The following is a 23,716-nucleotide window of genomic DNA, read 5'->3' as shown; positions in this document are numbered from 1 at the left end:
TGGCAGGGCGAAGGACACTGTCTCAGCTGAACTATGGATACGCACACACATACATATACTGATACTGATAAGCACTCACCGACGCATCACCCTCCCTACCCTGGATCCAACGCCACCTCCAACGCTTACCTCCCCTCTGATGTGGACATCGGGTCAGTTGGAGGCGCAGTCGAAAGATTGCAGCGGTCCCAGATCAGATGTACACACTGGACCTCTTTCCCATGTTGCTGTCTGTGTTTATTGTGCTATGGTGTGTTGATATCTGTGCATTCCTGTATTATCCTTCTGTGTTACACATTTCGATGTTTTTTTTCCTCGCTACCTAGCCTGACCTGTCTCCCCAATGCGATGTTTGTGTATTGTATGTACGGTCGGCAAGGTCTGTCATCTCGGTTGTGGGCAAAAGACCTGCAACTGACAAATAAAGGCTATCTCATCTCATCTCTCATCTCATATGATTTATTTATTACATTTTATGTGGCGTGAATAAATAAAAGTATATTTACGGTGGCCCCTAGAGACAAAGCACGTACAAACTTCAAAACACGTAAAAACTCAGAAGCACGTAAAAAAACTCCAAAACACGCACAAAAGACAACAGAAGTGCTCCAGGATGCTAGGGCGCAGTGTTGAGCTTTTGTTACCTAGTGGCTACACAAGCCAGCAAGTACCAGCGACTGGATTTGGTGTGTGGTAGTAACAGGTAAATGAACATTTTTTTTAAATTATTTGAATATATATGAGTGCATGTGTATAAGTACACAAACAATACATATATGCTTTCAATTGTGTAATTTAAGTGATCTAGGTAGCTGTTTTGGAAGTTCAGTTCATGCTAGAAATGTGTTTTGTAGTTTGTACGTGCTTTGTCTCTTGGGGCCACCGCATATATTTATATATAAACATATATAAATAAAACCACTTTTTTTTACATTAGTAATTCATTTTGTGCATAATTTTATATTGTTGTTAATAACAAATTAATTAAAGCTACAAAACAACCTGAAGAGCCGGGTCGGAGCCGAAAGAGCCGGTTCTTTTTAGTGAGTCGAGCCGAAAGAGCTGGTTCTCTAAAAAGATCCGGAAATCCCATCACTAGTTTGTACACATACTCGTACTCAAAGTATGAGTACACGCGGGGCGACCTTCCACTGCCCTAAACGCTGACACATTATTGTACCGGGAGGTTAAATAAATATCACAGCAGCCGAACGATTGGGCCGCCCATGGAGCCTGGGACCTCGCGTGAAACTCTGAAGCGTGCAGGAAGCCCCAACCCGGCCGGTCTGCGGGAGGAGACGCCGGGAGAAGAGGCGAAAGGCGGAGACGGCAGAACCACGATGAGAAAGCAAGTGGGAGCGGACTGTGGGAATGATGGAGAGTCTAACAGCCAGATTAAAAACGGAGAGGAATACGAGGAGGAATTGGACCCAAGAATTCAGGTATGTTGCTAAAGAACCGTTTCCCTCCCCGCATTAGCAAATGCGTCATATTTCCCGAGCCAAACAAAACTACGATAAACGCCGACCGTACATGGCAACGATCTGCTCCTGACGCAGACCGACGCCTGGGTCAAGCCCATCCCCTGTCTAACAATATTTCCAGCTGTCTGGTTGTATTCTGCTTTTAAAACACGTCGTCTTTCCCGTGTGTTTCCAGGAGGAGCTGGAGCACCTCAACCAAGCTAGCGAAGAGATCAACAAGCTGGAGCTGCAGCTGGATGTGAGGAGGTCACAGTAAACCTGCGGACACCCCAGCCCCCACGTAGTTTTGCGTTTTGTTCATACATTAGGGTAACAAAACCCGAGACCCCATTGCAAAGTAAAAGCGATCTTAAGGTGAATGTAATTTCAACATTACCCAACACTAAAGATATAATATGTCATGAAATAATAATAAATATGAAGAATACATTTGACTTTAAATCAGCAGTATCCGTGCTCAAAGAGTCACTCAGTCTGTGGAAACAGGTTTCCATATATTAACACTGTGAAGCACAAGGAAAACATTTCATTAGGCTTTTACTCACTAATGTTCCCCCGTCTGTTTCTCTCTCTTTTTCTTCATTCTGTACTTACCCAGTCATCTGTTAACTCTTCCCTGAAATCTCTGCAACGTTCATTTTTCCTCAGCTTCCACCATTTATTCCTTGCCTCTGCCTTCACTCGCTTCCACTTCTTGATGACCAAAGTCATCCTGCAGACTAACATCTGATGCTTCCTAGGTACATTCTCCATCTAGCAATCTTCTCTTTCAGATTGCACCTTCTCCATAGGATGTAGTCCAACGTGTAGTAGCCTCCTCCTTATAGATCATCCCGTGTTCCCCCCTCTTCTTGAATCATGTGTTCACCGCAGCCATTATTTCCATCCTTTTGGCAAAATCCACTGCCATCTGTCCTTCTGCATTACTCTCCAGTCCAACACCTCCTCATCAGTTGTGTTACCTTCATCTACCAGTCCACTCAAGTCTGCTTCAATCACAAATCTCTCAGTCTTGAAGACACACTCCACTCATTCATCCATCTCACTTCCAAATTCCTTTCTCTTCTAACTGAAATCCAACCTGTTGGGCATACGCACTGAAAACATTCACCATCACCCCTTTGATGTCCAGCTTCACACTCATGATGCTGTCTGACACTATCTTCATATCCACAGCACTGTTTTCATGCGCTTCTTCCAGACTAACCCTATCTATATCCACCATAAGAGAGCCGTTTAATCTCTTGTCCTTGCTTCCATTCCATCTGGTCTCCTGCACACACACAATATGTGGTGAATGGACTGGTTATAGTGCTTTTCTAACCTACTCAAGCACTCAAAGTGCTTTATGCAACATGTCATATTCACACCAATTCATACAGGCACTGAAGATCGCTTTTAGAGGACTTTGGTCTCAGTTTCTGTTACTGTAATGCCTAGTATATAGTGAGGGCTGGCTTTACTGTGTTTCTTGAAGTGGGGAACATTTTGGTTCCCTTGGCCAGGACACCCACTCCAGGATGTTGGATCTTCAGGAATACTGAGATCCAAAAGTGGCCAGTGGTATGCTGCTCCCATAGTAATGGCAGCAGCCTGCTGCTTTTGACTGGCCGGTAAGCCAGTGCTGGCCCGAGGTTTGGTTTTTGACCGTGCCCACAGCTAAACCCATCACCAACCACCCACCTCAGCATGTATTAACCAGGTCTGAACTACGGTGTTACAGACCGCTGGTCCCCCAACCTTTGTTATGTAGTCATTATTATATATTATATGTAGTCATTTTTTTCTACATCTGTGTAGATTAAAAGTAAATATCCAGTTTTATGTATTCAAATTTGTGTAAGGAAATAGAGGGCATGTACTGTACACGCTTCATTATGAAGAGTGCACTATGCCTCGCTTAAAGATAAAAAGTCAGAACAGCGTAACAATTATAATACTGCTTGAAATGGCTAATGATAAATGGAAAATATAAAAACCCAAATCAGATCTGTTTTTGCTTTCACTGGGGCATATTCTGACTGTCCTCACACAAACACACACCTGCTGCTGCCTCTATTGTGACTGTCTTCTGTTTTCCTCCACTGCTCTTTGAGCATTGTCTGTCAGTCAGTCTGTCTGTCAGTCAAGGCCGAGCAGCTGCTGTGTACTGGTTGGACCTGAAAGTTGACGTTTCATTTTTTAAAAACTTTATTTAACACAGGGATCACTAAGGTCAAAGTGAGCGAGAGCTACTGCAACAGAGAGAGAGATGTGTTATTCACAGAGCGTGAAGGTGAGTAAAGAAGGTTGGCTTACTGGTTTGCAGGACGAAGCAAGGAAAGAGGGCAGGGTGGTTCTCAGGGTGAGTGGCTGAGTGATGCAATGAGTGGAATAGGATGTCCGACCTGTCTGCTCCTTTTCCAGAGTGGAGGTACGTGGTAGCGAATAGGAGGCCAGGCAGGTGAGATCCATAGTACTCCAGGAGGCCAAAAGGTAAGGGCAGCAGCAACTGACAGGTAAGTTGCAGGCAAGCAGAGAGTGAGTGAGGATGACCAGCATCAGAGGAAGTAGAGCTTAGCCAATGATGATCCAAGTGTGCAAACTGGAAACACAGAGAGCGCAATGTGCTGGACTGCACCGGCTTGATATGTGAGACGCGAAAAGTGGGTTGACTGCATAGCATCGGGAGCAGCCTGAGTCTGACAGCTGATCACTGAGTCCATCTCGTATGGACCTATGTAACGAGCAGCCAGTTTTCTGGTTACCTGAGTGAGAATCAGAATACTTTATTAATGCCTGCGGAAATGATGTGGTCACAGTTGCTCCAAAACAGTAAGAAAAGTAACTGAATTAAGCAATAACATGTATTAAAAAGTGAAAAAAACAAACAAAATAAATGTAATGTATACAAATAGCACAATTAGAAATAACCTAGTATATTATACAAATTAAATGTATATGGCTTCCGCTGCACTCAGCCGGAAGCCAGTGCAAGAACTTTAACAATGGACTGATACGAGAGAATTTATGACTGTGGGTTAAAAGCCTTGGTGCAGCAGTTTGGACCACTTGAAGGTGATTTAAAGAAAACTTTGACAGACAGGAGAAGAAAACATTACAATAATCTAATCAGGAGGAGATGGAGGCACGAACAAGCATCTCCATTTCACCTCTGGAGACAATAGTCCTGAGTTTAACAATATTTCTTAAATGAAAAAAACAGGAGCGGGTCACAGACTTGATATGAGCATCAAAAAACAGAAAATGATCAAAAATTAATTTGATCATTTTCAAATTAAAATTAAAATTAATTTTACCGTGGATGAGAAAGGACCCAGATGTTGTCTAATATGGGGCCTAATACTCTCTGGAGCAAGAATTGATTTCCTCCGTCTTTAAGGGTTATGTCTCACTGATGCTGCTGATGCTGATGTGCTCCTGTGACTACCCAGCACGCCATGGAGTGGGTGGGAGGTAACATCACCGTCTTAGAGTCCAACTCCATCCCCAGGATATTACTGGCCTTGTCCATCCCTTTATTGAGATTTTTGGCTGACGCTCGTCGAGTGCTACGTTTGCTTCAGGCATAGGTGGCACATGTTGCAACGTACTGCCTGATGTCCTTCTCCAACATGTCCCTCCAGAAACGGCGTCTGAGGAGAGATATGGTTCTGCTCACCCCGAGGTGGAATTCAAAGCTTGAAGAAAAACAGCTTAGATGTACAGGCAGGCGAGGTGGGCGGTCTGAGCCAAGTAAATCACAGCAGAACAAACAGCTGTGGGGACATAGCGGTGGCCAGGGGGACCTGAGCCAAGATCAGTGGTCAATTTGCAGGCCTTTTCGGATTGTCTCCTCCAAATCCAACATGTACGCCCAAAACTACAGGTGGGCAGGCTCTTTTGGCTGCACAGGACAGGAAGTGAGAAAGTGTCCCGAGTGACCATATTAAAAATACTTGCACACTGGTTAGCCTCTCAAGCCTACAATGCCTGATCTGAATGTGTTCAGGCTGGGGCTCTGAAGGAGAGGGCAAGGAATTAGGAGCTGAGCGAAGGAGAATATATTACCATGGGCTCAAAGCTGGCCTTGGCGGATGCTCTAGGGGTCGTGTAATTTTTTTTGGCTTCCCTCTGGTATGTTTTTTTTTATCCCCTGTAAAGCACTTTGTAACAGATTTCTGTCTTAAAAAGTGCTATATAAATACATTTTACTTACTCTCTTTTAAAAGATTGTAAATTCTGAGAGAGAAGGACACCACGGTTTGTCACCAGACATTAACTGATCAATCATCCGGTCATTCAAAGCTTGAAGAAAAACAGCTGAGACATTTATTTGGGCCAACCTGGTTTGGCTGCCACAGTCCGGAACTCGACCACAAATTCTGCTGCGTTACCTTGGCGGAGATTTAATAATTTCCTTGTGGAAGTTTGCTCAGACATGGGGTGAGTGAAAGTCCTCTTCAACTCATTCTAAAAAACATCATTTGGGTCGGAACGTAAAAAAGACTTCAGTCCACGCCAGCGCTGTTCCCCCCAGTAAGCTAACCACAGGAGGGAAGGAGGGCGACAAGCGACCGAAAGCTAACAAGCATTGTAGCAGCAAGCCCCTACACTGTGCCAGCTCACCGGTGAATGGTTCCAAAACACGGCTGTGACCCCACGACTGTCAGCATTACCATCCCTCTTTTACCCTCTTTTTCTCTTCTGGACACCTCTTTCTTTCTTTCTGGATATGAAAAGAAGTTACAAGTAGCCTAGGTCAGCCAAACTAGAACTAGAAAAAAGTCATTTTATAATTCAGTGTGTGTGCTAGGGGTGGGTTTTGATTATCGATTTTCCGATTCTAGCTTGAATAATGTGATATCAATTCATTAAAACCCTGAATTGATTTTTAAATATAAATTCATTTTGCCAGAAATGCCAGAATCTCGGGTTAAACTTCACAAAATTTTGACAACCAGCAAACAGTTAAAACAGTAAATGAGAGCAGTACACAGATTCTGCACAAAGACGCAAACACAAAGCGCGGACAGGCTGACGCATCAGAATCAGTGAGCTGTCGGCTTTCTCACGACGGCACGTACATGGACACGCCATCGGGGCCGAAAGCCGACAGCTCACAGATTCTGAAGCTGCAGTTTTGTCTCTCTCCAAACAAAGTTGACTGAACCAGCAGCAAAAGAAGATCCAAACTACGCTTCACGTTTCGTTTCACATAAACATCGTCATGAATTCCTTCTGACTTTTGCTGTTTTGCGTCCAGCACGATAAAATCACACTTCATGCACAGCTCTCTCTCTCTCTCTCTGTGTACTTCAAGAGCAGTTTCCCATCTCAAATCTCTGTTTTCTGCATTATTCGCGTGCTTATTATGCACAAGTCTACTGTTATGCACAGCGCTGTCGGCTGCTGTTTTTTTCTTTTTAAATTTAACTTCCGACAAGAAAGCCTCATTTCTGCTGTTCTGTTTTTAAAATGATGCAAAATTGCAAAACTCTCAGCTGTGTCTCTAATAAAACCTCTGTAACTTTGCTCTGCGTCACTTCAGCAGCATCAGGTAATGTTCAAATGTTGATTCATGGTTTTCTTCTGTTTTTGTTCTACTGCAGAGTATTATTAAGGTTATCTGCTATAAGAAGACAGGACACGAAAATCACCTTCATGTTTTTCTGTGTTTTATCCTCAGTTACTTTGACACAAAGGCCTCTGCTGTGATGCTCACACCTTTGATAAAGTCTCACAAGTGTCAGCTTTCTTTTTATAGATATAAAAATATGGATATGTACTGATAAGTGATCAGAATAATAATATTTCTGACTGTCTGAGGCAAAGTTTCCCTGATTCAAATGGAGTCGATCGAATTGTGGATCGAATCGAATTGATTCTAGAAGTCAGTTACGATACCCAGCCCTAGTGTGTGCGTTTGTGTGACGGTGTGTGTTAGGGTTGTAAAGACTTTTCTCTCAGGCTTTCTTTTTTTTGCAGACTCTGTCACAGCAAGTCAGATTGGACGCCATCAGTGAGAGTGCACTGCTGTTTTTGCATTCTACTTAGGCTACGTCCACACGTACACGGGTATTTTTGAAAACAGAGATTTTCCGCTTTCGTTTTAAAAGATAATCCCGTCCACACGTAAACGCAGAAATGAAGGAAAACGCTGCTAGGAACATGCCAAAGCAACAGGTAGCGATATATTCCTAACCGTGTAGAAATGTTGGCCAATCAGAAGTCTAGAAGCCTCGGTGGGAAATAGTAAACAAAGATGGCGCATAGCAGCAGAACCAAGTCGTATGTGTGGGGGGACAGTAACTGTGTGTGTATGTAAGCATTTAAACACTGCAGAGAGAACAAGTAACAGTAACAGTATTGTAGAAATTCATTTCACCGAAACAACGTGGCGCACAGTGTGACGTCAAAAAAGGCGCACACCTGTGACGCTGCGTTTTCTGCGTTTTCTCCGTTTTTCTCGTCCACACGTAAATGCAAAAACGGAGTTTTCAAAAATCTCCACCCTGGCCGGAGTTTTTAGAAATCCCAGTTTTCAGTGACCAAAAACGGCGTTTACGTGTGGACGAAAGGTGCAAACGCAGAAAAATCTGCGTTTTCAAAAATACCCGGGTACGTGTGGACGTAGCCGTAGTTCATTTTAAATTCTTGCCATCTTTAAAAGCATTATTTGAACACCGTGTTTCATCAAAATGAGACTTGTCTTATTTGCTGTGAAGAAAGCATCAAACTGGGTTATGTCAGTTCTGCTGTCAATCACATGGGTAGTATTGCATTAGCAGGTTTATGAACAGTGTTCACAACCCAAGATTTTATGTTCAATAAGTTTCTAAGCTTTTCATGATTGCTGTGCAGCCAGTCTGTGGTCTAAGCAGCCAAGTGACTTTGTGCTCTGTCTTTATCTGCAAACACTTTGTGCCTCTTGGTATCCTGTAGTTGATCTTTCTATGACGAGCACACACTCACTGCAGATTTTTCAAAGTGCTCAAATTGCTCTCAGAGTGTCGAAGAAATTAATATCAATCTGTAGATCCATGCAGGGCTTTTGCAATGATTCAGTGGTGACTTTGAATCTGCTTAAACACAGTGCCAAAACTGCACCACGAATGCCATTTCAGGACTCCCAGTTTAAAAAACAGTGCCGCTGCCTCCTGAGGTTAGCCAACCCTAAGCAACAGGTGATGCATTGTTTAAGCAATGTTTTAATTGTTTGAAATTTGCAAAAGGGCAGAACAGTCACACAGTTTAACACAGACAATAGAGGACCCTGAAAGGCATGACATGTGAGAACACAGTAGCATTATTACACATACAGAGAAATCAAACTGCCCACACAGTTTGCGCTTATTTAAATGAGTGAATAAACAAAGTGTTGCAAAAGTAACTAGCAAAATAGCCTTTGACCTTAAAAACACAAGAAGGTAAAATTAAGTGTCCCGACTCTTGATAGAAATCTTTGTGTAGCTGTAAATCATGCACAGTGTAAAAACAGATCATTGAATGTGCAGTGTGACAGCTTACATAAACTCGTTTCCTAAGTTCACAGATCAGTAGTAATGAGACTGACCCTCTAACAGCACTGCCTTAAGATCTGAGAACAGTGCTGACCAGCCAGAAGCAGGTGGTTGACCGTCTCGAGACAGCTTCCTGTCAAAGCCCTTATATAACTCAGCTGACTACTGAGGCATCGCAGTACACCACAACAACAGGAATAGCATATCACTGGCCACTTATGGCTCTTCCATTTGTCTCATATTTTGCATATTTGTCACATTTACTTAGATGGTTGTTGCAAGGGTGAAGAAAAGATTAAAGATCGGGGGACAGAAGTCTTGCATGGTTGAGTGGCTGAAACTCCACACACCCTTTGCACACCATAGCAATTGTAACATTCATTTGAAACTGTTTTGCCTCCCTCGTTTTCCCTTGCCAAGTAATTTTGTACGTTTTTTGTCCCGTAGGCATAATTTTAATCTCCAGCTGCGTTCCATTTATGAAGCTGTGATCACTGCTTGATTAAACACTAATTAGAAACATTTAAAGAAGTGCTAAAATGAAGCCTGCTATGATTACTGCTGGATCTTGTTTTTTCATAAGAAACTAGAAATTCTCTTATTGTAAGGTAGGAAAAGCTCTACTACAGAACCTTTCAGACCACATATTTCTTTTTTGCTTCCACAGTGTCTTAATCTGAATTCTGTGAGTGCAGATGCTGAAATATTCCAGTAACCTATCCAAAGAAAATCTATGAGCATAGCAGAAGTACATTTAAAATGCTCACGGTTCAAAAGCAAGTGCATCTCTGACCATTATCTGTGAGGTGTTATGTGTATGCTAGCTGCTATGTTATGTTTCTAAACTGAGGTGAAGTTTTTAGTAAAGTGGTGTTTGTTTAAGCGATATATTGAATGTCAATCACAGAACTTAGAATGTAGGTCACGAATATAACAATAAACCCCTTTTTCCCTTCTCTGGTGCCTGCTTAACCTACTTAAAGTGTTTGTACACTTGACTCCTGTCTTCCTGTCACAGCCTCAGATGCCACAGTGAGTCGTGTCAAGACTCACGGTGTGTAATGTAATGTGCAATCTTATGCGTGTGCTCCCTCAGGACGCCAGGTCGAGCTACAGGAGGATCCTGACTGATTCTGCCAGGAAGCTCAATGCCCAGGGCTCCCAGCTCGGTGCGTGCATTGACAAAGCAAGGCCTTATTATGAAGCTCGCAGACTTGCCAAAGAGGTATGTGTTTCTACTGCTCACAAGTCAACAGAGTGAGATATATGCAATCAGTTAGCAGTTTATTAGAGCTGCTAAGCACAAAGTATGGTAAATGGACTGGTTCTTATATAGCGCTTTTCTACTCTATCTGAGCACTCAAAGCGCTTTATACAACTAATTCATTCACCCAATCACACAAGCACTTTTTCTAAACTGTTTAGTGCCTACTGTCTAACATTCATACACATTTACACTCCGATGAATGCATCAGAGAGCAGCATGGGGTTAGTATCTCTCCCAAGGATATTTGGCATGCAGACCGGTGGAGCCTGGGATTGAACCGCCAACCTTCCGGTTTAGTAGCTTACCTGCTCTACCACCTGAGCTGGGCAAGATATTCAAAAGGTGGGTACAGGTTACCCAATCTGGGACAGGGTTGCTGAGGCTTGGAGTTCAAGAGGTGGTTGGGCTGGTTAGGCTTTAGGCCATGGGGCTGGGCTCAGTCAAGAAGAGCTACAACGACCTACCCACAGGATGGTGAAGGACACTGCCAGTCCAGGTCCCAGTTGAAAAACAGGCTGTAGGAACAGGTTGGGGAAAATGCAGCTGTGCCCTGGAGGCAGCTAGAGTTCGATGCAGTGCTTTATTTCTTCAAAGAGATAATTGTGCGTCAGTGTATGAAACATTTTCGACTGCTAGAGAAGCTCACCTCCTTTTACTGGTGTCATATCTTTAGCTATTGTATGTTGGCAATTAGCAGCTGATGTTCTTAGGTGAGGTACCCAGCAGCATGTCAGTGTGGTGAAGGGCCATGGAGGTCCCAAGTTGTGTCAGTTTCAGTCCCAGTCATGGCTGAAGGCATAGCTATCTGAGACAAGGCAATGTGTGAGAAGGACCTTCCTTCCATCTACAGCTATATGCAGTGTAATGGGCTTTCTACAGCTTAACACAAGAACAAACGACTGTGGCAGAATATATCACATGAAGTCACATGAAGTCCTGTAAATGGTGATTCTTGATTAGTATGTATGTGACAGGGAATGGGAAGGTTGAGCCTTCTAAATCTTAATAGAGAGTATAACAGTTTATTTCATTGTGAATTTCATGGTGTGGAATGTGGCCATCAGTGGATGGTGTGTTTGGCTGTATTTGACGAATGAAATATCCATTTTTATACGCAGAATTAACAACAGTAACACGAGCACATCTGTTTTATTTGGTTGCTCAGAAGACATGCTGAAGTGTGGACCTCTTCAACAGAGTCTGACAGCTTAAATCTTACACTCCACTCTCTTCCACTTATCCTTATCAGGGTCATGGGGGGCCACGAGCAAGAGGCAGGGTACAGCCTGACAGGTTATCAGGCTGTTGCAGGGCTAACACAGAGACACAGACATTCACACCTATGGGTAATTAAGAATTATCAACCAACCTAACTACCCTAATTGCATGTCTCTGGCCTGTGGGAGGAAGCCGGAGTACACAGAGAAAACCCATGCGAACTCCACACAGAAAGGCCACAGGGAGATGGTGGATTCCGACCTTCTTGCTGTGAGGCACACACCACTGTACTGCTCTTTTGTATGCAAACCCAGATGATCAGCTGTAAGTTTGGTTAAAAAAAAAGCTGTCACAGTGACAGCAACAGATGGCAGTGCTAGGTGAACAGAAATGATGGCGACAGACCATGGACTGTCTCCATCATTGAAAAAGCCACTGTCAGGGACTTGGCACACCTTACAAGGCTAACACATGACAATAACATTCATCAGGAACTTAGGGAGACCTTAGAAGACAACAAGGTGATGCACTGTCCTCACTGCTGTTCTGTATAGACTTTAAACCTCTAAGCCAGCTGTTTGAAGTTGAGTGACCATCAGCCACCTCCTGTAAATGGATGACATCAGGCTGTATGCCACGAATGAACTCACTGATCCACCTCACCAGGATCTACAGCAAGGACATGGGAAAGTCATTTGGACTGGATGTCTAAAACTGACTGGTTGAGTTCTAAAGGGGCAGCATTCCCATAAAGCAGAACAGCTGCAGGTACCTGTGTGTTGCACAGGCCATCGTGAAAAAGATGCATGAATGTCAGTAACAGCCAAATATCTGCATAAGACATGAGCTGAGACAAAGCAGATCGGTAGGAATATGATGCAAGTCATCAATGCATGTGACAAACAAAGCACAAATACTTTGTTACTGTACTCAAGTAGAATCCTGTACCTGAGTACAGTTTTTTTTCTGAAACTTTTTACTTTTACTCCCTTTTTTAAACAAATACCTGTACTTTTTACTCCTTTTGGTTCAGGTGTATCATTTACAGTAGAATGTAGCTAGTGCTATGGAAGAGGAGGAAGCATGAAAGGAGTGATGTCTCTGAAGTGTCAGGTAATTTCAGACTCAATGTTTTGGTCAGTTCAACAAACATCAGCAAACATACAAACTGTTTGTGCGCAGTGTGTTGATAGCTGCTGTATTTCCAAGGAGAGAAAAGAGTGTGAGAACTTTGAGATGGAGAAAGATGTAAGAAAAGACAGGAGGGGACGCAGAGAGGTTCGATTTAAAGGCAGGCCAGCTCAGTAAAGCCTGGAAATCTGATTTGCAAATTTTAAACGTACATGTATTTTTAATCTCATATTGGACATTACTTCAAAACAAACCAGGTTATACTAACTTTGTGTTAATCAAATGTTGCATGAAAATACTCTGTACTCTGTATGGGTTAAAGACGTTAGCTTGTCACACTGCAGTGAAGTTATTGTAAAGCTGGAGTGGTGCACAGTGTCAGTGGTCAGTCTTGGTTTTACATCAAGTGTAGCAGACTGATTTACAATTAAGATGATGATGGTTGGATTAACTCACTGAATTCTGACGTTATACCAACTGTATCCAGTCTAATATAAAGACATTGTACAGCATAATGTCAGTGTAGGAAATGGAAATCAGTGAAGATAGCTGTAAAAGATCTGCTTACATCGTTGTGTACATCCACAATCCTGTGCACTAAATCTGCTGAAGCTCATTAGAAATGATTTTGAGTTGTGATTTTTGTCCCCATGCTGAGACACGACACAGATGTTAGGGTTCCCCCACCTGCCCACTGTAACCCCTGACTGTGCTAATTTTACTGTTTAGCTCAGGAGGTGAAGTCACCCTCTACAGTGTAGGCAACACAACGTTTTTTCAAATGATCCTTCACCGCATGTGTCCTACGGCAGATTAAAACTCAGTACTTTAGAATTTCTATTCAAAAATTTGTATTCTCGTGTACTAATATTATTTTATTATCATATTAATGTAGCTCAAGGTTCAGGTACCTTTGTGTAAAACCAGTTTTCAACAGGCTACTTTTTACTTACTTACTTTGAGTACATTTCAGAGCCTGTTCTTTCTCAGTTTTACCTGAGTAAAAAAGTTGCTTCAGTACTTTTATTGGAGTATTTTTCAACACAGGCATCTGTACTTGTACTTAAGAAAAGAAGTCTGTACTTTTGCCACCTCTGCTTAAAAGTAATCAGATACCCAGCTGGGAAAAATACACACAGGAGGAGACAGATTCCACAGTGAGGACGGGTACCAAGAACGACTCACTGAGGTCTCCACTGAAGTCCAGCATCCTGAGATCTGTGAGCTATGGAGGACGAGGATTAGTGAGTGTCAGAGACACAATTCAGCATTAAACTCAGAACATCTATAAATAAAACAGGAAAATGGCCCCAGAGATGAGCTGCTCCAGAGTTCCTTGTGCAGCTGAAGACAGATGGTGAGGAAGTATCACAGACCAGGCCCCTACATTGGATTTACCATCGACACATGGAGGAAGTGGCTGAAATCAAGAAATCCAGTTTTGTGGTACAGTGGTCCCTCGTCTATCGCGGGAGTTCTAAAAATAACCCGTGAGGTAGCCAACTTTATTTTTTACAATTATTATAGATGTTTTAAGGCTGTAAAACCCCTCAATACACACTTTATACACTTTTCTCAGACAGGCATGAAGATTTTCACACTTTTCATTCTTTTGTTTAAACTCTCTCAAAGTTCAAATCTTCGTAGAAGAATAAGTTCAGTATCAAAGAATGAGACCAAAGGCACCCGCAGGTGACGACGTCTCGTCGACATTGTTGTGTTTGTTGGGGAGAAAACTTACAAACATACAGTGCAGCACTTCAGAGTCACACAGCTAGCAATGGAAGATTTATGTAAATTTGACAAGCTGAACGCATCCTGTACTGTACAGGAGACACGGCATGAGATTTATTGACAATGGTCTACAGCCAATCAGGATGCAGAACACAATGCGCTGTAAAAAAAAAAAGAGAGAGAGAGAGAAATTGCACACGAAGAATCCACGAAAGAGCGAGGCCGCGAAAGGTGAACCGCGTTATAGCGAGGGACCACTGTAATCATATTGTAATCAAATCTCACACTAAGAAAATAATCAGCTTTTCCCACATGATAAAAATTAGATCTTAGGCCTGAGGAATATTTGGAAGTTTCATTTCAACCAGAAATCTGTTATTTGAAGTTAATTGTCAGATTGAGCTCTCAGTGGTTCTGTGACATGTTTTAAAGTAAAGATTTCTCTTTTCACCCCAAAGTCCACTAAAACAGAAGAAACTTTGTTTACAGTGGTAGCTACAAATAGGGAAGATGATGCTGACTGTGTCTTTTTCAGCGTTAATTTGGATTCCGAGCTGTGGAGCTCTGCGCGTCTACTGGGAATCTATGGATGGAAGTTAGATTCATGTCCAGCGCTCCACATCAAGTTGCAGAGTGGAAACCACAACACAGAGTTACAGAGCGGGGTCACTGAGCGCAGAGTTGCATTTTACTGCACACTGTGGACCCTGCACTGTACTTTTGAGTTTTCAATTGTTACTTTTTTTAACTTTTACTTTTTAGTTTTCAAAAACAGAAATAAAAAAAGGATCATTATGGATGTTGCCAAAATATGTGCAGCAAGGTAGGCAGAGAGTACATAATAGAAAAAATAAGTTATTTGAGAATATTTTTTTAACCCTACGGAGTAAAGCTATTTAAACTGTTGTGGTATCTGTCTACATTAATGAAATTATATCAATTTATGTAACCAGAGTCTCTAAGTTAATAATATGGAAAAAAATTAAATCATAGCTCTAATGCTGAAAAGACTATCTCTATGCATGTATGTTCGAACATGCATCTCTTTTCTGTGTTTTAATAGCTGCTATCTATTCCTTTAGGCCCAACAGGAGACCCAGAAGGCAGCTCTGAGATATGAGAGGGCTGTGTCCATGCACACTGCTGCCAGAGAGATGGTGTATGTGGCAGAGCAAGGCCTTTTGGCTGACAAGAACACCATGGACCCAACCTGGCAGGAGATGCTTAACCATGCCACCGCCAAGGTACACACTTCTGCCTCTTGCTGATGGTAGTGTTGTTGTGCTGCTTATACAATTAAAATCAGTGCGCTATAGATAATTCTTTCTGAACAAAAGGTCACCAAAAATAAATCTCCAATACAGGAACCTTCCCAAGGGACTAGAAACCTTACTACATTACTACAGACCACAACAGCTACAACAGTTCAGGGAGCTGAGACTGTGGCTGCATCACTATTTCCACTTATATGAAAAAGTTCAGGTGGTTGTTTGTCTGTTCTTCTTTATAACAAACAAATACACAATCATTAATAGTAATGGTTACAAATATATCTGTGTTTTGTCTCATTTCCGATTAAATAAAGGCTTCCACATTTACATCCCAACTTTTTCTGACTAAAGTTTTAATTTAATGGTGGCTGAATATTTAAATACAAACCATTTTAATGTTATTAGTCAAATCTTTTATAACTGTGACAACTGAAAATGAAGCATGTCTGCTTATATCAGTGCCAACCTGGGATCTGGGCAGAAGTTAAAGTGTGATCTAAGTGTCCATCCAGCGTTCCTACTCTTAGTCATGGTTTTTGTCCTGTCAGGTGAATGAGGCGGAGGAGGAGCGCCTTCGCAGTGAGCGAGAGCACCAGCGAGTCACCCAACTGTGCCAGGATGCTGAAGCTCGAGTCCAGACTCTCCAGAAAGCCCTGAAGAAAGTCATTCTCAAGTCCAAGCCTTACTTTGAACTCAAGGCTCAGTTCAATCACATTTTGGAGGTATGTACCATCATTAATTTAAAAATATCTTTTGAGTTATTCATTAGTCATGAATTGGCCTGTCAGCTGTAAAACACTTTATCAAGGCAGACAAGAAATGTTATTCCAGTTACTCCAAAAAGCTCTGTGTCAGTCGCTGAGAATGCATTGCATGATTTTGCATTGCAAATTTCCCTTTTCAGTTAAACACAAACAGATAATACTCGCTGTTGTAGAAGCAGCAAATCCTTTATCTGAACGTGGTTGCCGTACATATTGAAAATTTAAGAAAAACAAATTTCATTAGAAGAGTTAGCGGTTCCTCACCCCCAGTCCTTGCAGTTAAAAATCAGAACTTTTTAAAATCAAGATAGTGCCCACAACAGTATCAGAATGCAGTTTGCAGTTATTTATGTATTGTCTGTAAAAGTTGTCTGTGTGAGGCATACTAACCCCATGTTGCTCTCTGACGCGTCCATCGGAGTATGAATGTGTGTGAACATTAGATAGGAAGCACTTAGAAACAGCGTGGGAAAAAGTGCTTGTGCAAATGGGTGAATGTACAAGTTGTGTAAAGCATTTGAGTGCTCAAAGTAGAAAAGCGCTATATAAGAACCACTTGATTTACCGTGTGTGCTATACTTTTCACATCTTAAGCCAGTTCTACCTCAAATACAAAAGATCAAACATTGTGTACCTGTTTAGGTGTAAAACCCTCAAAGTAGTAAATTCGTATAACGACGTCTTTTCTGTTTGGTCCACTGCACCCAGGCGCTCACAAAATTAATTACTGTGTAAAATATCACTGACAAAAGTGAAGAGTGAATTTCTTTATGCTGGACAATAAAATTACTAACTAATGATAAGGCTTGCATTCATGGTATAAGAAGCTGCATTTATGTAATATTCATTGTTTTAACCAAGGTGTAATTAATTGGAGTGTAGAGATGTTTAAATGTGTCAGCGTGAGCCTTCCTAACTTGCTGTAACCTTTTTTGCAGGAGCATAAGGCTAAAGTCGTACAGCTAGAGGAGCAAGTGGCAAAAGTAAAAATGCGTTACTCCGTGGCCCTGCGGAACCTGGAGCAGATCAGTGAGCAGATCCATGCACAGAGGGGGCGGACCAGAGCTAGCAGGGGGCATCCTGCCATCTGTGGGGGTCGGAGCTCCCCTGTAGGTGCTGAAGCTGAGGTCAGAACTGCCGCTGGAAGTCATGACAGTAGCTGTGTGGGAGTCGACACTATTGAGAGCGATTGGGCAGATGGTGAGAAAACCAGACTGTGGGTAGAGCGGCACCGAGAGAGTGGCTGGGGCCAGAGGGAGCAACTGGAGGCAGAGCAGGTCGGCTCAGACTGCATGTCGGTTATCAGCCTTCAAACCATCGCCTCCGACCTGGAAAAGTGTGACTCGGTGGAGCATTTGGGCGACCTGAGTGATGCTGGGAGTGTGCTGGGTGAAGAGTGGGACCACTACAGCAAGTCTAATAACAAGCCAGTCAGCAGGGAGATGGTGACTGAAGGGCCTCAGCAGGAGCTTGTTCACCAGGAGAAAGGAGCTGTTAATAAAGAGAAACAGGAGAGTTTTGTTAAGCAGCACCACAGAAGTGTTAGTCTATGATATCAAGCAGGAGGAGGAACGTTGTGATGGTGATGATCGTGGTGATTAGGCTGAGGGATCATAGAAGAACTTGAGAGAATCTGAAATATCTCTGACTGAAAGGTGCCAAACAAGCTGACAAGAAGGCGCTGACAGTGATTGACAAAGTTAGGAATAGGTGGGTGGATTAACAGGTACATCAGCTGCACACTAATGAATCTTTGTGTGACAACATTAATCCAGTGGAGCAGCCCTGCACAGCGCACTGAGTCTGATCCAATCTGTTGCTCAACAGCTGAGGAAAAAAAGTCATTGTAAAGTACAAAAAGGCTTTTAACAACAGTTTAAACACATACTTGTGTTTCATTTGTGCACCTGGTTTTGGCATTCCCTGTGTTAGCATGCTATCAGCTTGTATTTGCTTTAAGGATGGTCTGAAGCACCTGTTATACTTTCTGCATTTACAAGTTTGCAAGGGTGCCTTTGGGTCTGGGTAACATAAATTTGTGCCATCAGAGGATGAATGCAAGGCTTTGTAAAGACATACGCATATGTACCCTCCACTTTGACCACTCTACAATGATTATGCTGCAAGGGGAAAAAGCTGTACATGCATCTTCCACGTGCACTCCAAGCAGACCAGGAAATAATCATAACAACTTGCCTGTGGTGTCCACCAGTTGCTGTGCCTGCTTCTGCAAGTGAGTATGGTCTTTAGGAGCAATAAGAGTGAATTCACTCTGCAAACTTTCCTGATGTGGGAACATGCAGAGTGTGACAAGAAACATGAGCAGTCACACTTGGGTTGGACACCAACCTCCATCTGGAAAACTGTGATAATCCTCAATTCTGAAGAAAGAATGTGGACACAAAACTGCATTGTCTGTGGAAGATAAAATAAGTCTGTAAACTGTGGGTCTTTTTTGCGCCACATGCTCGGATATGGCATTTGTATGGACGTATGTAATCGATCTTAAAACTGATTTCAGCTACTCCCTTATTCACAATGGTCACCATAGCAGGCAGTGCTACATATTTGAGTTTACAGATTTGTATCTTCTCACGAGACTCAACGGGAATCTTTCACTTCTGTTTTTGAAGTGCTGCCAAAATAAGAGCAACATCAACCACACTGAAGCAAGCAGTGGTTTCAGGGTAAAGAGGCACACTGTAGGGTGCAGTTAGGCTCAGCTTTCCATCAAAATATTTATAAAATATATTATAGCATAATTTCATAGAGTGGAACATTTTCCACTATTGTACATGGAATACATCCTCCATCTGTGCCGTGAACTTTGTGAATTGTACATTAACCAATCCCGTATCCTAACCCTAACCCAGTGCTGCTAAAATAAACGTCTAATTTCGAAAAAGATAATAAGCTTCATTCTGTCCTTGAGTTCAGCAACTGCCAGAGGTGGGAAGTACAAATACTTTGTTACTGTACTTAAGAACATTTTTCAGGTATCTGTATTTAACTCGAGTATTTTTCTGACAACTTTTTACTTCTACTCGCTGCATTTTTAAACAAATATCTGTACTTTCTATTCATTGCATTTTCAAAACATTTGACGGGAGTTATAATTTCACGTCACTGCAGGCCTTCAAACATCAAACCAATTTGAGCCTAAACAGAAAAGGCAGTAGTGTATATGTGTTAATCACCTGGGGATATCGCATAAAAAGAGATGAAGGAGCCTAAACTGTTACCGTACTTCAGCATCTAGCTAGCTCTACAGGAGATAAGCGAGCATAAAGGAAATAATGTGTATTTTCAAATGCAACATTTCTATCAGCTCCTCAATTATTAGCACACACATGTGCATGCAGTTTAGCTAGCAGCACAATGTGCAACAAAGATCCAGCCCCCCCTTTCCAAAAAACAAACAAACCCCAAAACATCTCAGATCATGTCAAGTCCAATTAGAAAATGGAATATGGTCTGACATCTTTGCTTCTTGAGTTTATTTCCGGTATATCAGTAAGATCCTGCTTAACTTCTATTTTACTCAAGGTTTGAATCATTCACTTCAAACTACAGCTTCGTATTTCTGAGAGCATGATAAAAGATATTCTGTGTTTTTGTCTTTTCCACAATAGCCACATTTTCCTGTATGCTGTTTCCTTATTATAAATAACATGTCAGTAAACATGTGGGCCCACACTGGGCAGAAAACCACACTGGGGCACTTACTTTGTGCCCCACATGGGCTAGCCTACATTGACCCCACATCCCAACCCTGGGCTTGCCTGTAGAAAACTCAAACAAAACTGTCATAGTCTTGCACTGGTTTGTTTTTGCTTTCATACTCTGAGTCCAGTTCAGGTCGGACAGGTTGTGGAGCTACCTATGGGTGAAGTCTTGAGTTCCTGCTTTTCAGCTAGCTCACCTGTTGCTCATCAGCCTCTTCAGCAGCCATTTTAAGGACCAGCTCCAGCACCCAGTTGCCACCAGATTGTCTGCCTCACCTGAATAAGGCTCTTTCATGCCTCTCCCATCTTACCATACTCATACCATAATCTAGACTCTCAACTCTAGATTCTTTGTTTTTCAGATATACTGTATCTTGACTCCATCTGTGTATCCAGCGTATAGCCATGAAATATCTGAAAATTTTATCTCTTAAAAACAAACAATGTATGCTTCCAAGTGAGATTCACACAAAGTCAACTAAGCCTGGGCTTTTTGGGAGATCTAAGTGTCAAATTTTGCATATTTGCCCACATAGAAATCTGAAATTATTCAGACATTTCTCTTTACCATATATAAATTTTTGTTTTTAAAAGAATTTGTTAACAGGAGTGCAGGAGTGCTTTTGTGCCACATCTCTGCTAGTATCCAACAGTCGAATAGTCAGCCAATCTTCGCTTCCCTTAAATTAAACAGATGGTGAGCTGCTGCATCTGCCTTGAATGAGATTTCTCATAAATGTTATTTTTGTGAAGTTGGAGGTTTTGCAGAGCTGTTTGAACACCAACAAGCCTTGGGCTTTTTCCAACATGGGTGTTACTTCTGTGTAGAACTATTTTCCTTCCCTCAAACACAGCTGTATACTTATTCTGCTAGCACATGCTAGTCTTGTGTTCAGAATTTTTTGGAAGGAATCTCAGGAGAAAGGTCTGTCTTTTTAAATAGATTTAATTTGCTTTGGCAGTTGAAATTACAAGTTTACACAGCGCTGTGGATGTCTATGTGAACCAGCAGCATGTTTCACAAAAAGGATGACCCTCAAGCGGGCTGCACAACATTATATAGTGAAACAAAAACATAGATTATAACAGCTATCTTCCTCCTGCAGGGACGTGGCAGTTGTTGGGTCTGCGCTTCCACAGACCCCGCTGGTTTAGAAACTTATTCCCGTTAACGACAAGGAAGCAAGACAATCAGCGATCAATTGATTGTAATTGCGCAAGGGAGGCCCTGGTCGGTGTCTCAGAAAAGCACTCTGAATCCAACCGCAGAATGACCCAGACTTAGGCCTTCGCTTGCCGCCTTTTATTGAAAACAGTTACAGTACACACAAGCACCTCCCATTGTAAAACCCCCCTATGGTTCTAAAACATAAGGCACTATGTGTGTATGTGTGTGTATGCATGTGCGAGAATGTGTGTGTTTGTGTTTGGGGGTGCTTTGTGTGACCTGCCCACAAAAGGGTCATAAAGGCAGGAAGCTTATTAAACAAGAAAACAGAACCCTCACATAGATGTCCCTATAATAAAACACTATAGCCTCCCCCACCGTCCAACAGGCTGGAGAGGTCAACAGAAACAAAGGAATGTCTTTGATCATGCTGTTTGAACTAAGCCTTACAAATTTAAGTAACACAATGACAACATTTAACAATTTGACTCCAACAGCAGTCTTGGTGAGAAGCATCCTCGTCTCTCTGTGACTTCGTCTGGTATCTGCTCCATCCTCTGTAAGAGACAGAAAAGGAAAACACTTCTCTGCATAGCCTTGATAATCTAATGTTATCATCCATTGTTCTTCTTGTGATTCAAATTTGGTTTAGAATATCATGTTCAGAACTCTGTGACCCAGAGACTTATTCTAATCATTATTCGTGTGTGTAAGCGTGTTTGCGATTATCCGTCTGCACTCTTAAGTCATTTCCTACAATATATCAGTCCGGACAGTCATGCCGAATGAAGCTTCTGACCTTCAAAAGACTGAGTGTTAACTCATATGAGCACATTTGCAGTAAATGTATGAAAATGATTATAACCGCTTATTTTAGTAAGAGAAATCAAACATTTTCAATCCTAACAGTAGCCACCTAGTAACTACTAAATCAGTCAGTTTGTGAGTGTGTTTCTCCTTTTAACGTGTATGTAAATCTCTATAAATTCCTGAAGTCTCAACTTTCATCTCAACTTGTGTCCAGAACATACAGCTGCAGATCTCATGATGCGATTACAAAATCAATCATGGATCTGCGGCCTAGAGTGTCCTGGTGCCACCTGCACTTATGGACACCCTTATGTTCGAACATTATTTTCCTTATGGAAAAACGGTGGTTTGCACACAAGTAACATAACACCACACGGGTTTAGATCTGGCAGGCCATTCCTCCCAATCAGGCCCCTCCAGGGTAGAGTGCGTAGAGCTGTACAGCCTGTCGACAAAACATTGCACAAAGCATTGCACAGATGCACAGAAAAGAAATGGGATCTGAACCACATAGGATATAAGGGGACCATGACATGCAGATGCTTTAACATTATCTTAAGATACTTAAAAAAAAAAGTATTTAAGCCTTTGACATACAATACCGAGAATGCAATTTTCCTCCAAAGTAAAGGGTCCAAAACGTCTTGATTATTACACACTGGTAAATGTTATATTCATGGAGCTTCAGCTGAGATGGTTGGATATTTTAGAGGTACAATATGCTGACATTTTATTTCAGCATTTAGCTCTCTCCATGCTGTTGCATTTTGCTGTTTATGATTTTTTTTTGTTAAATGCTTTAACAACAAACTGTTAAACACAAACCTTAAAGCAGATAACTTGTAATCTGAAGAAGAAATAGTGTGCCACTAATTTACAGTGCCTTGAAAAAGTATTTATACTCCTTGAACTTTTACAGATTTTGTCACCTTACAACCAGAAACGTAAATGTTTTTTATTGAGATTTTCTGTGATAGACCAACACAAAGTAGCGCATAATTGTGACGTGGTATAAAAATGATACATAGTTTTCAAAAATTGTAAGCAAATAAAAATCTGAAAAGTGTGGCTTGCATTTCTATTCAGCCCTCTGTGCTCTGATACCCTAAATAAAATCCAGTGCAATCAATTGCTTCAGAAGTCACCTAATTAGATAATAGAGGTTACCTGTGTGTAATTTGGTCTCATTATAAATACACCTGCTCTGTGAAGGCCTCAGTCGTTTGTTAGAAAGCATTGGCTGCTCTTCATCTCCACACGGACATTGCCTTCCTCCCTCGTCGAAAGTACGTACATCGGGGCTCCCATCGGTATTTCCATCGGGATAATTCCAAGCCAATTCAGTCCTTCTGGTCCACCTCTGGTCGCTCTCAACGGAACCCCGGCAGGTCTGTTGACCACAATGTTTTGGCTAACCTGCCTAGGTCGGCCAACACTCTCATCCAGTCCGACAGTACTTCTGTCAACTTCGGCCTGCTTAATATCCGTTCGCTTACGAACAAAGGACATCTCATCCAGGATCTCCTAACAGACCGTAAGTTTGACTTTTTCTGCTTGACTGAGACATGGCAACAGCCCAGTGACTTTTCGCAACTCAACGACTCCACCCCCCCGGGGTTTGTTTACACCTGCCAACCTCGTG

At 42.1% G+C, this 23,716-nt stretch overlaps 1 protein-coding gene across 1 annotated transcript; it reads left to right on the top strand.

Annotated features, from left to right (window-relative positions):
• Window positions 1-1,025: 1,025 nt before the first annotated feature.
• Window positions 1,026-23,140, top strand: sh3bp5lb (SH3-binding domain protein 5-like, b). Its single transcript, XM_084918488.1, has 6 exons — window positions 1,026-1,442; window positions 1,660-1,722; window positions 10,083-10,211; window positions 15,419-15,580; window positions 16,156-16,329; window positions 17,310-23,140. Exons 1-6 carry the CDS (start codon window positions 1,227-1,229, stop codon window positions 17,922-17,924), a joined length of 1,359 nt encoding a protein of 452 aa, XP_084774614.1. The 5' UTR covers window positions 1,026-1,226; the 3' UTR covers window positions 17,925-23,140.
• Window positions 23,141-23,716: the final 576 nt, after the last annotated feature.

The sequence above is a fragment of the Perissodus microlepis genome, chromosome 22 (genome assembly GCF_051167445.1).
Source record: "Perissodus microlepis isolate ML-2025 ecotype Zambia chromosome 22, ASM5116744v1, whole genome shotgun sequence".
Lineage (NCBI taxonomy): Eukaryota > Metazoa > Chordata > Actinopteri > Cichliformes > Cichlidae > Perissodus > Perissodus microlepis.
Note: the sequence above shows the minus strand (reverse complement) of the source record. Positions and strands in the feature narration are given on the sequence as shown.

What these genes read in the sequence shown, in the direction of transcription:
- sh3bp5lb (XM_084918488.1), top strand. Translation starts at nt 1,227, where the DNA reads ATGGAGCCTGGGACCTCGCGTGAAACTCTGAAGCGTGCAGGAAGCCCC. An exon ending in AGCTGGAGCTGCAGCTGGAT is followed by an intron (nt 1,723 to 10,082) that starts GTGAGGAGGTCA and finishes GTGCTCCCTCAG; the next exon opens with GACGCCAGGTCGAGCTACAG. An exon ending in AGTTCAATCACATTTTGGAG is followed by an intron (nt 16,330 to 17,309) that starts GTATGTACCATC and finishes CCTTTTTTGCAG; the next exon opens with GAGCATAAGGCTAAAGTCGT.